This window comes from Oncorhynchus gorbuscha, linkage group LG05 (genome assembly GCF_021184085.1).
Source record: "Oncorhynchus gorbuscha isolate QuinsamMale2020 ecotype Even-year linkage group LG05, OgorEven_v1.0, whole genome shotgun sequence".
NCBI lineage: Eukaryota > Metazoa > Chordata > Actinopteri > Salmoniformes > Salmonidae > Oncorhynchus > Oncorhynchus gorbuscha.
This window is the reverse complement of record NC_060177.1, coordinates 47,571,742-47,587,086: the sequence shown is the minus strand read 5'-3', so window position 1 is coordinate 47,587,086 and position 15,345 is coordinate 47,571,742. Positions and strand designations below refer to the sequence as shown.

Sequence of the window (15,345 nt, the reverse complement as noted above, 5' to 3'; positions counted from 1 at the left end):
CAGCTATAAGTTCCAATACAGGATGAATCCCCTGAAAGTGTAGAGAAAGTCCAACTGAAAGGCCTTTGGTTGCCTCTGAAGTGTCTTTCATGAGTGAATCTCTCTCCCTTGACTCTCCCTAGCCCCTTCCACCCTCCCCCCCCCATCACAATTCTAAAATAATCAGCTCTATCATCCCTAGGGAGAAAGAGCAGAACACGGTTGAAAAGTGATTTTGTTTTCAACCAGAGAATCTCCACAGCCTCCAATTGCCCTGGGCTCAGATGTAAAGACTGAAGCAGCCTATACGCAGTTGTCTCCGGGGAGAGTCCTCTGTAAGACAGGAAGAATTGCGCTGGAACAGACAGTTCCCTTTTCTACAGGTAATGAGCTTCCAAGGAGAGCTGCACCAGAGACCATCGATTAGCTCTAAACAAACACATCTGACCTAGATTTCCCGAGCACTGTTGCTTCGGCTGCAGCTCTCTGCCATTGATGCCTGCACCAGGCTGTTTATGAAGCTGTTGCTGCCTCTTTCGGCCATAACACGATTAAGGGACAATTGTTCTGCCTTGAGAGTCTGCGTTTATGGAGCAAAAAAAAAGACTTTGGTGGGGAGACGAGGAGCTTGGAGAAGAGAGCGCTGACCTTTGTGTCGTGACACGGCCATTAGTACCACGTCATCACCACTAATGAACATTAATAGAGACGACCGTAGATGTTGCGAACCATAATGCATTCATATGATTGGGATTTAAAGTATAGTCACATTGGTCTACGTTGCACGGAGTGAGGTTTATTATAGATGTATGGCTGGATAACAAATCCTCCGATTGAGGTTTTCTGTTTTTGGTGTCTCAAACCACCTCGGACCGTCTACGAAATCTCGGAAAGGCTCCATTTCAATTCATTTACTTGCTGAGTTGGCATAATATCTGAGCACATTATGTCACTTTCTGGCGTTCTTGTGGCTATTTGTTACTCCAGCTGCTTATGTGCCTCTCTTCAGTGGCACAGTTTGCGCTTGGATGCTCTTTCAGGTTGTTTTGTATGATCTCGCTCATGCGGTACATTTTCCATGAGGAGAATTTTCCATGTTGTTATTGTTGTTAGTGTGGCTGTTGCCCTGACTGTAAAAGGCTGTTTAATGGTGCTGCTCACTTCGGGCTAATTGCTGAAAAACCATTAAACAAGTGCAGATGTTAGAGTGGGCTCGCGCTCAGCTCAGTGTGTACATGCACGCGTGCGTGTATGCGCCCACGCCCGGAAGGTGGATTCTATGCATTCATTTCAACTATATAGACTCTCTCAATGCTATTTACTTTATGATTTAGGCTTGCAGCTCGGGAACCACAGCAGCCGTCAACCAGCTGGCTCCAGTGTGCTATATTTCATACGTCCTGCTTAGTGGTTAGTTAGCGCTGCTCTGGAGCTTCCAGGCAACCTCAAAGGACAGCTGTACATGAAGGCAACCATCAGGGGGGATGTACAGTAAATGTCTGTGTCCCAAAGTGCTGTATGTCCGCAGGACCAAGTATCGCACTGCACAGGGAATAAGGTGCCGCTTGGCACACAGCCTATTACAGAGAAGACTTTGCACCGTATTCAATTTATGGAAGTGGAACTGGTAACTGGTTGGATCCGGCATGATTCTCTTTTTTTTGCACCGCAGAATTTTAAGTCTGGATCCTAAGGGTCAAGATAGCCGATGTTTAAGTTGTTGATCCGAGTTGTATCCCTGATTGTGTTGCTTTTCAGTAATGTACGTTCTCGGATATCTTGCCTTCCATGGGGCAGACATCCTCCGACGCATCCCATCACATCTAGTGTGATACCATCGGCTAACTGACTTTAAGAACAAATTCTTATTTTCAATGGCGGCCTAGGAACAGTGGGTTAACTGCCTGTTCCGGGGCAGAACGACAGATTTTTACCTGGTCAGTTTGGGGATCTGAACTTGCAACCTTTCGGTTACTAGTCGAACGCTCTAACCACTAGGCGACCCTGCCGCCCCTATATCCAGCACCTAGCTCCAGCTGTCAACTTGGATGGGCCACCGTCTCCCAGTACAGAGCAGTTGCTGCGTTTGTATGATGACTCAGGGAGGAAAGGATTTGCCACATCTCCAAGCTGTTCACTCTCCCTATATAGTGCTCTACTCGACCAGAGCCCATAAGATGAAGTGTCCTGTATAGAGAAGTAGTAGTGCCCTATACAGGGAATAGGGTGCCATTTGGGACGCAGACAAGGGCTAACAGACACGTTTCCCTTGAGGTCAATTACAGTGACTTACAAATTACATAACAAGTACATAACTTTGTCTGTGTCTATAAAACACAGGCCGTGTCCAAAATGGTACTGTATAGTGCACTACTTTTTACCAGGGCCCATAGGGTGCCATTTGGAACATAGACATATACTACTAGTTGCCAAGTATTGGTCTCAGTGTTTTTAGAGTAGAGCAACCTCTGTGCCCCAGCACGTTATTCAGTACAACCATAGATTTAGCTGGCTTCCTCTCAGCACTCCACACAGACAGACAGACAGGGGCATTACTGTTGGAGTCTATCAATATAGATGGAACCCAGAGTTGGTGTATGCAAGGCTTTTTTGCTTCTCTCTCTCTGTCTCTCTCTCTCTCTCTTTCTCTCTATTTCTCTCTCTATTTCTCTCTCTCTCTCTCTATTTCTCTCTCTCTCTATTTCTTTCTCTCTTCTGACATATTGCTTGTCGAGGGGTTGTCTAGGGCAGCATCTGCATTAGATCCGGCTGAACTTGTCCCGAATTTATAGAAGAATAATCCAATCACAGCAGCACTGTAAACTTTGATTTGATTTGATTTGTGTCCGCCCCTCTGCCAGTAAATGGGCTTGTACACTAGTAGCTCACAAACAAACAGCCCCCCTTTCTTTCTTTGAGCAATGAAAGACGCCAGGCACCCACCACAGAATTACATTTACCCCCGCACTTCCTGATTGGGCCGCACAGCGGACTATAAATAGACTGCTCTTCATTGCAACGAGCCCTGTCGCTGGAGATGAGTTGATAGTGCAGAAGTAGCAGCCTCCTCATCGAATTCAACCCAGCACACGTTGCTAGGAGACATGGTATAGGAGGGATAGGCCCAGTGGTCTAAGAGCTATGATGTCCATGTATTATAATTTCTCTCTACTTTCGTATTCATTTGATCTCTTTCTGTTGCCCATCTAGATCACCTCTCTGTTTCTCTGTTTTCTTCTCTCCTTTCAATTTATTTCTATCTGTCTTGTTCATTTTCGACTGAAAGCATTCTCCCCCTAGCTAGCTAGCTGGTTAGCGCTGTGCCTCTTTGTACCTCTTGTGTTCTTCTCTCCTCCCTCCCTGGTTCTACATTTACATTTACATTTACATTTAAGTCATTTAGCAGACGCTCTTATCCAGAGCGACTTACAAATTGGTGCATTCACCTTATGACATCCAGTGGGACAGTCACTTAACAATAGTGCATCTAAAACTTAGGGGGGGTGGGGTGAGAGGGATTACTTATCCTATCCTAGGTATTCCTTAAAGAGGTGGGGTTTCAGGTGTCTCCGGAAGGTGGTGATTGACTCCGCTGTCCTGGCGTCGTGAGGGAGTTTGTTCCACCATTGGGGGGCCAGGGCAGCGAACAGTTTTGACTGGGCTGAGCGGGAGCTGTACTTCCTCAGTGGTAGGGAGGCGAGCAGGCCAGAGGTGGATGAACGCAGTGCCCTTGTTTGGGTGTAGGGCCTGATCAGAGCCTGGAGGTACTGAGGTGCCGTTCCCCTCACAGCTCCGTAGGCAAGCACCATGGTCTTGTAGCGGATGCTAGCTTCAACTGGAAGCCAGTGGAGAGAACGGAGGAGCGGGGTGACGTGAGAGAACTTGGGAAGGTTGAACACCAGATGGGCTGCGGCGTTCTGGATGAGTTGAAGGGGTTTAATGGCACAGGCAGGGAGCCCAGCCAACAGCGAGTTGCAGTAATCCAGACGGGAGATGACAAGTGCCTGGATTAGGACCTGCGCCGCTTCCTGTGTGAGGCAGGGTCGTACTCTGCGGATGTTGTAGAGCATGAACCTACAGGAACGGGCCACCGCCTTGATGTTGGTTGAGAACGACAGGGTGTTGTCCAGGATCACGCCAAGGTTCTTGGCGCTCTGGGAGGAGGACACAATGGAGTTGTCAACCGTGATGGCGAGATCATGGAACGGGCAGTCCTTCCCCGGGAGGAAGAGCAGCTCCGTCTTGCCGAGGTTCAGCTTGAGGTGGTGATCCGTCATCCACACTGATATGTCTGCCAGACATGCAGAGATGCGATTCGCCACCTGGTCATCAGAAGGGGGAAAGGAGAAGATTAATTGTGTGTCGTCTGCATAGCAATGATAAGAGAGACCATGTGAGGTTATGACAGAGCCAATGGTTCTCATGGTGGTGTAGGGGCCGTGACCTAACCTCCTGTAGTAACACTCTCCCTCTCTTTGTCTCACACACACACACACACGCGCATGCACATGCACACGCACGCACACACACACGTCAAGTCCCCAGAGCAGGGAACACTTACATAACAGCCTGTGGGTAATAAAGCGTGTTCCTCGGGCCGCGCTGGCTCAGGCTGGTCCTTAAACGGCGTGTGCTAATCGCCCTGAAGACTGTCAGGATGGGGCCGCTCTCACTCTATCAGAGACTACTGATAGTGGCTGCTCCACACGCGCACACGCGCGCACACGCGCGCACACACTCATGTACACACACACACCACCCTCACACCACATACACACACACTCCGCTCAGGCTATAAAGGCACTCTGAGTGATTGTTGTGGGTGTCCTGTGTCCATTCCCATATGTGTGCTTTTTCCCCAGATAGAAGCTCATGTTCCCTATTTACAGTGCACCAATAAACAGGTCGTGTACTAAGCCTGTTCCCCTTCGTCCCATCGCATCTCGTATCCATTACAGTTTGTCCCTTTCAATGTCAGGGTTCCAAGGAAAATGTAATGATTTCCACACATTTGTATCTACATAGGGAGCTTTTGTGTTGAGTGGCTTTCCTCTCCCTGAGCCGGACGAAACTGCCTGTCTGTTAAGATCAATAGGCCGCTGGTGAAACAGGAGCATGAGCTTTGCTGACGTGGAGAGATTGCAATTGGTTTAATTTAAGTCCCAGTTTTGATGAACTTCATGCTAGATCGCTTGGTGGTGTGTGTGTGTGTGTGCGTGCGTGCGTGCGTGCGTGCGGTAATACTGTATTTGCAGTGCAGTGCATCACTCCATCTCTGTCTATGGTTGCCGTCATCCCCTCCTGCCCGCCTGGTGTTGTGAGATGTCTGCCGGGACTGTGATATTTCACAGAGGAACGTGCTGGAGTAATTCACACTGGCCTGTCTGATGACACAGAGGATGTGATAGAGATACCAGATCAGGATGCTGCTGACTGACAGTGATGTCATGTCCAAGGGACGACGTCTTGCCACTTCTACCATTCTCGATCAATCCAAACTTTGCCCATACGGGACGTGCTGCTCTGCTTTGTGTGGAGCCGTTCAAGATAAATGCACTTCTCGGAGTGCAATGGGGAGAACGACACGCTATCGAGAAACAATTTAAGCCCGCTCTCCTTTTTCTTTTGTGTGTAGGTTCAATTCGTGATGTGCCTGGCAGGGTCAAATCATTTTGAATTGCAATGGAGGTGCCACATTTTTTATCTTTACCCTCTGCTTGCCAGGGCCTGTACGTGTTTGCGGTGTACTTCCTGATGCACAACCAGCTGTGTTGGCCATCCAAGGCCAGCTACACAGTGGAGATGAACGGCCACGGCAGCCCAGACTCCACCTACCAGAGCGGGGGTGCCGCCACCATAGGGGCGGAGATCAACAAGTCCACCCAGAACCTCATCAGCGCCATGGAGGAGGTAACCCACACACACACACACACACCCTGCCATCTTTCCCTCCCTTACTTCAGGAAACTAAGGAGAAAAAACTATAGAAGGGTTAGGAGGAGCCCTGTTCTATCCCCATAAGTCCCCAACTTACTGACTGACTGACTGCGTCACCCTTACCCCCCATAACGCTCTCTCTCTCTCTCTCCCCTGCCCGGTGCCCTTCCTCTAAAGCCCTTACCTCAACCCCTTCCCCAGTCCCATCCCCCTCTCTCTCTCTCCTGCCCCGATGCCCTTACTCTAAAGCCCTTACCTCAACCCCTTCCCCAGTCCCATCCCCCTCTCTCTCTCCCCTGCCCAGTGCCCTTACTCTAAAGCCCTTACCTCAACCCCTTCCCCAGTCCCATCCCCCTCTCTCTCTCTCTCCCCTGCCCAGTGCCCTTACTCTAAAGCCCTTACCTCAACCCCTTCCCCAGTCCCAATCCCTCTCTCTCTCTCTCCCATGACCTCGTTCCCAGGGCTCGGTTTGACCAGTCCTCTCCTCACTCACACCCTTGTCAGCGGATCCTCGGGGAAACACAGCGTGTCCCTCCACACTTTCTGTTTGTTCACAGTGACTTGAGTCAGCTATCCCGCAATTACGCTAACAGTAACGTGTGTGTGTGAGATCTGCCATGCAGAGAAGTGTTCTCCTCTCCTCAACTAGTAGCCCACCTTACCCTAGAACTAAGCCTACATACTCCCCAGGCCCAGTCCATGCATCCCCTGCTCTGTCACAGCTCTGCTGGACACCCTATAAGGAGTTACACTGAAGAGGAGATGGGGGGGGGGTTAGAGAGAAAATGGAGAGGGGAGGAGAAAGGGGTGCGAAGGGGATTGGTACATGGGAGGTGTCAGCCCCCTTCAGAGTGGATATGGTAAATGGTGGCTGGACACTGTACCAATTACAGGCTATTACACCACGCTGTCTGTCTGTCATTACAGGCCTGTTCAGATTAGGCTATTACACCTGTCTGTCTGTCTGTCTGTCTGTCTGTCTGTCTGTCTGTCTGTCTGTCTGTCTGTCTGTCTGTCTGTCTGTCTGTCTGTCTGTCTGTCTGTCTGTCTGTCTGTCTGTCTGTCTGTCTGTCTGTCTGTCTGTCTGTCTGTCTGTCTGTCTGTCTGTCTGTCTGTCTGTCTGTCTGTCTGTCTGTCTGTCTGTCTGTCTGTCTGTCTGTCTGTCTGTCTGTCTGTCTGTCTGTCTGTCTGTCTGTCTGTCTGTCTGTCTGTCTGTCTGTCTGTCTGTCTGTCTGTCTGTCTGTCTGTCTGTCTGTCTGTCTGTCTGTCTGTCTGTCTGTCTGTCTGTCTGTCTGTCTGTCTGTCTGTCTGTCTGTCTGTCTGTCTGTCTGTCTGTCTGTCTGTCTGTCTGTCTGTCTGTCTGTCTGTCTGTCTGTCTGTCTGTCTGTCTGTCTGTCTGTCTGTCTGTCTGTCTGTCTGTCTGTCTGTCTGTCTGTCTGTCTGTCTGTCTGTCTGTCTGTCTGTCTGTCTGTCTGTCATTAATTACAGGCCTGTTCAGATAGGCTATTATGTATGTCTGTCTGGCTGGCTGGCTGTTGATATGTTGATCTTATGAATCAGCTGTATAGTGCTAGGGCAAAAAGTAAAATGTGCACCCCTTTAGGTCCCCAGGACCAGGATTAAGAAACACTGTGAGAGGCTATTACACCTGTCTGTCATTCACTGAGGGAGAGAGGGAGGGAGGCTGGTGAAACTTTGTTTCCTGGAAAACTCAGACTAAGGGAAAATTAGATTCCATAAGGATTCTTTCCACAACGCAATAATTCCCTGTCTGTGCCTTGGATGGCGTCATTTGGTATGTATGAGAGGACAGGGATAGTTGTCCAGTGATGGGTTATATTACTACCTGGACACATACTGTGTGCTGAAAAACATCCCGTCTCTTTTGTGGTGGAAACCACACAAGATTGCTTAGCCAAGTGAAACATCTTAGCTATGTACACAATGTGCCAGTTCTCATGACTAGCTGATTGTCTGTGATGGTGCTGAACTCTCTATTCCCATCACCACTCATCCAGTGATTAGCCCTGGGAACTATCTGGGTCTCTCTCTCTCTCTCTCTCTCTCTCTCTCTCTCTCTCTCTCTCTCTCTCTCTCTCTGTGTCTCTCTGTCTCTCTCTCTCTCTGTCTCTCTCTCTCTGTCTCTCTCTGTCTCTCTCTCTCTCTCTCTCTCTCTCTCTCTCTCTCTCTCTCTCTCTCTCTCTCTCTCTCTCTCTCTCTCTCTCTCTCTCTCTCTCTCGTGCCCCTCTCTGTCACCTCTCTCGTGCCCCTCGTCTCTCTCGTGCACCCCTCTCTCTCTCTCTCTCGTGCCCCCCTCTCTCTCTCTCTCTCGTGCCCCCCTCTCTCTCTCTCTCGTGCCCCCTCTGTCACCCCTCTCTCTCTCTCTCTCGTGCCCCCTCTGTCACCCCTCTCTCCCTTTTTATTTATCTCCCTCCCCCTCTTCCTCTCTCTCTGAAGAAAAAGGATTCATCAGTGCAGCAGGTTCAGTGCAATATTTGCATATTTGAGACTGATTTTGTATGAGACCCAGAGCCGGCGACCTCCCTCTCACCCCTTAACCCCCACATGAGCCTTCGTCCTGCGTTAACCCCTTTGGGGAGCTTTGACAACATAAACTCTGCGTGGCCCTCCATGTCTAAGATGTGATTACACGGCTGACAGGCCCATTCTCTGCTGTCCTGAGCTGACTCCCTGCCAGAATGGGACTGGTTTTTGTCATTGCATTAATCACGGAGATTTAGTTCCCCCCTTTACGTGCACGTCTCTGGTTTGTGTTGTTTCTGCAAATACATAAGGATACCCACTGTGCACTCTAAATACTGTACATTTTAGCTCATACGAAGCACTCTAGAAATGTAACCCTGACATAATATATGCCCTCTGATCAGTGTCATTTCAACGTGTTGGACAGTGGCTGTCTTTGTTAGTGCCGTATATAGTCTGTAAAGATAAGCTTTGTGTGTGTGTGTGTGCGTGTGCATGCGTGTGCACGCGTGTGCATGTACGTGTGTATGTGAGTGCATATTTGCGTTTTTATGTGTGTGTGTGTGTGTGTGTTGCAGGTGTCCGCGGACTGGGAGCGTGCGTCCCTGCGTCCGGGCAGTCAGCCCAGCAGTGTGTTTAAGCAGAGCCCTCAGAGTGGGACCTACACCACCGACGGAGGAGGCTTCATCAACGACAACCTAGTGGCCGACGAGGAGTCCCAGGAGTTTGACGACCTCATATTTGCCTTAAAGACTGGTAAGAATCACTTTGGGCTGCGTCCCAAATGCCGCCCTATTCCCTGTAGTAGTGCACTACTTTAGAAGTGCACTTTGTAAGTAACAGGGAGAAATTTAGAGCCCAGAGTTTTTCCTAATCAGGTCATACGGTCAGCAGAAACTCTGTGTTCTACTCATCAACACTATAATGGTGTTGAGGGAGAAGTGGATACGGCGATGAGTCAGTATACAAACAAATCACATTTTATTCCGCCGAAGTCTGTTCCTCTCCTTGTTCAGGCGGCGTTCGGAGGTCGACGTCGCCGGTCTTCTAGCCATCGCCGATCCACCTTTCATTTTCCATTTGTTTTGTCTTGTTTTCCCACACACCTGGTTTACATTCCCTCATTACTTGTCGTGTATATAATCCTCTGTTCCCCCAATGTCTGTATGTGCACTTCTGACTGGTATTGCGACGTGTTATTTTACCTGTATTTTGTTGTTCTGGGTGCAGCTTGTTTTTTGCATTATTATAGTGCTCCAGTTGTTACCCATTTCTGCTCTCCTGCGCCCGACTTCCCTGCAGCTAGTTGCACACCGCTTACTGGGACTCACATATGGTTTTCTGACATTTGTGTGTTTTGGTGTGTGCGCATTTGAACGTGTGCATGTACATACGCATGGGTGTGTATGGAGGCCTGGTGTGTACGCGTCCCATGGCAGCCATTACTGCTGGCCCTGCTCGGTCAGTCCTCAGCGAACCCTGTCTTGCGGCTGTAGGAACCATTTCTCCTCAGTCATCAATGTTTAATGAGATTTGGGGTCTTACTGCCGGCTGATATACCAACGCTCCACACTCCCATTCTCAAATCACAGAGGAATCGTGATCGAATCGAATAGTGATGTCATGTTCTTTTGTAACGTTAAAGTGGACCAAGATGGCAGTGCTGTGAGAGCGTCATGTCACGTTTGCTGTTATCATCATTATTATTGTCACAGCATAACATCATCATACCGGTTTAGATTTGATATGTCTCTTCACTCTACATCGCTACTAGATTCACTGTAGTTGGATTCTTTAGACAGGACACATGATATTTCCATGAACCTTCTCTCACCCATGAAGATTTCTGTTTATAGAAATACACCCCATCGGAAGAGACGTGTCATGCGCCTTACCTTATTTCCCAGTCAGGCCTGATAACCAAGGTGTCCATATCATGGAAAGAACTCCACCTGGGCTTTGACCCCACCTCGTGATGGCCCCACCGGGCCCTTGATTGAGTGGCCTCTGAAGGGCCCCGTGCAACACAGAGGTTAATCTGGCATTTTAGTGCTAACCGGGTCCCTGGGCGAGTTCAGAGAATACACGCCAGTATCCACTCTCCGGAAAACACATGTCTATCGCCGTGGCCACGCTAAATTAAAAGTCCCTGGCGGACTTGGAGTTAGTCAGAGGTGTTAATGAGAGGGGATTGGCTAGAGGGGGTAATGTTACCGTAAATAAAAGCCTCGGGGAGAGGAGAGCGCCAACTCTTCTTCAGCTGTCTTTAACGTGTAGTGTGTGTGTTTGTGTATAATGTGTGTGCGCGCACGTGCGTGCCCGCGTCAGCTATAGTCGTTATGGAAGATGAGTCCGCATTTCACTGGCCTTGCCTTCACCTCTCTATCACCCAACTGTACACCCCATCATTCAGCCTCAGGTTGAACACGTTTACGAATGGGGTGGCATTCACGGCTCTCTTATTGTTAAAACGACATCGGGGAAGATGAATTCTGTAGGTGAACAGGATTGAAAAGCATAAAGGAACAATTATAACCACAAATATCTGCTAAGTCCATTACTTGTGGTTGTTGTGGAATACCTGAAGCGCTCCTGCTACTTACTTTCGTCAAGGTTGTACAAGATGTTTAATCCTAGCTACATCCAAAGCAAGGACTTGGACAAGGAAATGCTGTGTTATAGCATTTCTCCTGGCCTGTGTTGTAACCGTCCCCCTTCCCGCCTCCCTCTTGGCGTGTATTTCTGACCTCTACCTCTCTACGTGGCCGGCCTTATGTTGCCACACTCAACCGATAACCTTCTTCATATCTACCCTAGACCTCCCTCAGGTGCAGGCAGAGGTCAGGGAGATAGAAGGGAAGTCTAGAATGAGGTTTTACATAATAGGCCAGTCAATTAGTCAGTCAGGCAGTAAAATCAGTAGCAGCACACTCATTAGGCTCTTAAAGGGTGAATCGTTAACTTATACCGTCCCACTGGTTGTCCTTAATGCCCTGCTTTTACTGTACAGTCCCTTCTGAAAGTATTCAGACCAGACTTTTACACATTTTGTTACGTTCCAAAAATAAACACATCTCAGCAATCTACACACAATACCCCACAATGACAAAGCGAAACAGGTGAATCCTGTTTCTATTGATCATCCTTGAGAAGTTTCTACAACTTGATTGGAGTCCACCTGTGGTAAATTCAATTGATTGGACATGATTTGGAAAGACATACCTGTCTATATAAGGTCTCACAGTTGACAGTGCATGTCAGAGCAAAAACCAAGCCATGAGGTCGAAGGAGTTGTCGGTGGAGCTCTGAGACAGGATTGTGTCGAGGCACAGATCTGGGGAAGAGTACCAAAAAATGTCTGCTGCATTGAAGGTCCCCAAGAACACAGTGGCCTCCATCATTTTTAAATGGAAGAAGTTTGGAACCACCAAGACTCCTAGTGCTGGCCACCCGGCCAAACTGAGCAGCTCAGGGGAGAAGGGCTTTGGTCAGGGAGGTGACCAAAAACCCGATAGTCATTCTGACAGAGCTCTAGAGTTCCTCTGTGGAGATGGGAGAACCTCCTAGAAGGACAGCCATCTCTGCAGCACTCCACCAATCAGGCCTTTATGGTAGAGTGGCCAGACGGAAACCACTCCTCAGTAAAAAAGCACGACAGCCCGCTTGGAGTTTGCCAAAAGGCACCTAAATATTCTCTGGTCTGATGAAGCAACAATTGAACTCTTTGGCCTGAATGCCAAATGCCAAGTGTTACGTCTGGAGGAAACCTGACACCATTCACCATCTACGGTGAAGGATGGTGGTGGCAGCATCATGCTGTGGGGATGTTTTTCAGCAGCAGTGACTGGGAGACTAGTCAGGATCGAGGGAAAGATGAACGGAGCAAAGTACAGAGAGATCCTTGATGAAAACCTGCTCCAGAGCACTCAGGACCTCAGATTGGGGCGAAGGTTCACCTTCCAACAGGACAACGACCCTAAGCACACAGCCAAGACAATGCAGGAGGGGATTCGGGACAAGTCTCAATGTCCTTGAGAGTATCTGCAGAGAAGAATGGGAGGAACTCCCCAAATACAGGAGTGCCAAGCTTGTCGTGTCATACCAAAGAAGACTCAATGCTGTAATTGCTGCCAAAGGTGCTTCAACAAAGTACTGAGTAAAGGGTCTGAAGACTTAAGTTAATGTGATATTTCAGTTTTTTATTTTTAAAACATTTGCAAAATTATTATGGGTTATTGTGTGTAGATTGAAGTGTTTTTATTTTTACAACATTTAAGAATAAGGCTGTAATGTAACAAAATGTGGAAAAGGGATTCTGAATTCTTCCCGAGTACACTGTAATTGACTGCCAAAAAATGACTATTGAAAAAACTCCGCAGGTAATCTGGAGGTCGTTCTGTTCTTTGGATTACACCACATTGTGTTCATCCCAAATGTCAACCTATTATTCCCTTAAAGTGATGGTCCAGAACTTTTGTATAATTTCAGCCTGTGGTTTTGAAAGTGGTGCTCACGAGACAAAACAGGTCTCTTGTTTTTTTGTGTGCTACATCAAATCAAATTAAATGTATTTATATAGCCCTCCTTAGATCAGCTGATATCTGAATGTGCTGTAACAGAAACCCAGCCTAAAACCCCAAGCAGCAAGCAATGCAGGTGTAGAAGCACGGTGGCTAGGAAAAACTCCCTAGAAAAGCCAAAACCTAGGAAGAAACCTAGAGAGGAACCAGGCTATGACGGGTGGCCAGTGCTCTTATGGCTGTGCCAGGTGGAGATTAAAACAGAACATGGCCAAGATGTTCAAATGTTTCTTCAATGACCAGCATGTAGTTGTCGAGGGTGCAACAGGTCAGCACCTCAGGAGTAAATGTCAGTTGGCTATTCATAGCCGATCAGAGAGTTGAAACAGCAGGTATGGGACAGGTAGCACGTCCTGTGAACAGGTCAGGGTTCCATAGCTGCAGGCAGAACAGTTGAAACTAGAGCAGCAGCACGGCCAGGTGGACTGGGGACAGCAAGGAGTGCCAGGTAGTCTTGAGGCATGGTCCTAGAGCTCAGGTCCTCCGTGAGAAAGAAAGAAATAAAATTAGAGAGAGCATACTTAAATTCACACAGGACACCAGATAAGACAGGATAAATACTCCAGGTATAAGAGACTGACCCTAGCCCCCCGACACATAAACTACTGCAGCATAAATTCTGGACGCTGAGACAGGAGGGGTCAGGAGACACTGTGGCCCCATCCGATGATACCCCCGGAATTGATAGGATATGTTACGAATCCAGTTCAAACAATATGTTACAAATTTGTTGTGCTTAACATCCTGGACTGCATCTTTAATAGTGTACTTCTTATTGGGCCCTGGTCAAAAGTAGTGCACTAGGGAATAGGGTGCTGATTGACATGTCTGCTGTCTTTCTCTCTCCCTGTTAGGATCTGGCCTTAACCTGAGCGACAACGAGTCGATCCACGGGAGCCATGATGGTGGGAGTACGGCCCCATCCCAGATCGTTGAACTAAGACGCATTCCCATCGCCGACACACACCTTTAACCTCCCACGTTTTTTTATACCACAGAGAAAAACACAACAGTATTTTTATATTTCTACTGCCTTTGCACTAAAACATCCCCAATTTTTTTTTTGTTATAGAAAAGTTGTAGTTTTTTCGTTAGCTGTTTGATATCATGAAACCCGGTGATGTTTGTATGTCTGTTTTTATATATGAGTATATACATGTTTTACTAAATTAATTTGTGAAAGTCCTTGATGGAGTTTGTGAAGCTGATTTTTATCTCTCCTTGGATGTAAAACATTTTGTAAAGTTTTTAGGACACGAGCCAGCACCCTCAAACCTGCTGCTAAGGTTTGTGTAACATTGTTAATAAATAATTCAACAGCTATTTTACATTGGGCTGTCTTGATTCAATTTGTCCGCCTGTGATTGCGTTTGGAGCGGCTGGCAGCAGTCTATGGTCTGTCAACAGTTGGGCATAAAGAGAGGAGAGCTTGTGTGAGAGTTGCATAACGCAGGATGTGGAATTGCTGAGTCGCTGTCGGGTCAGACTAGAGGACACTGTGAATGCATGCAGTCTCCTGGGGGAATTTCACAAACTTGTTCTACACAGTCTGAGCAATCTGGTCCCGGGAGATCAGGTCTGAACATTTCTGCTTGGGTCTGCAAACGCGGCGGGAGGTGGAAATATGGAGTATGAATGTGGAGTGTGAAAGTTCATATTGAGCCTGTAGATGAACTGAAGTGTGTCAAACCTGTACATGTGCCGCATGTACACGATCAGGATACAAGGTCAAACACGTTACATCACTTCAAAAGTTCTATGGCAACTGGCAGTTCAGATAACAAATTCAATTAGCCAAACTAAAATGACAAAAAGGAGCCCGTTTCATCTGCAAAGTGAGAGCCAGCAGTGTGTGCACTTAACTAGGCAAGTCAGTTAAGAACTAGTTCTTATTTACAATGACAGCCTGCCTCAGATGATGCTGGGCCAATTGTGCACAGCCCTGTTGGACTCCCAATTAGTGCCACATATGATACCGCCTGGATTTGAACCAGGGACTATAGTGACAGCTCTTGTACTGAGATGCAGTGCCTTAGACCGCTGCACCACTCGTGAGCCCAATGTGTTCACTCGGGAGCCCACTGTGTTCACTTTTCAGCTTGGAACTGTAATCTCAGTGGTTACTTGACCCTGACCCCTAAACTCTGACCTCAAAAATTGATAGATTTGGTTAATGGATAGAATAGAAACAAGTTTTTTGGGGGGGGCAAAGCTGAGAGACAGAGGGAGAATTACTAACATAATATGAATGTAGTCAATCTGGATTGTTTGACACTAAGAACAGCAGCTAATATGCTCTCCAGAGATGACCTACCCCTTATTCATTTAGTTAATGAGCTTCCAGTTCCAGACAAACATTGGAAGG

General features: G+C 47.8%; 1 protein-coding gene across 1 annotated transcript in view; it reads left to right on the top strand.

The window, feature by feature from the left end:
* The window catches only part of adgrv1 (adhesion G protein-coupled receptor V1), a 230,300-nt gene extending 215,977 nt beyond the window's left edge, over positions 1-14,323 (top strand). Inside the window, 3 exon segments of the mRNA XM_046350008.1 lie at positions 5,704-5,889; positions 8,979-9,156; positions 13,835-14,323. Coding sequence (XP_046205964.1) covers positions 5,704-5,889; positions 8,979-9,156; positions 13,835-13,953 — 483 coding nt within the window. The 3' untranslated portion in view covers positions 13,954-14,323.
* Positions 14,324-15,345: the final 1,022 nt, after the last annotated feature.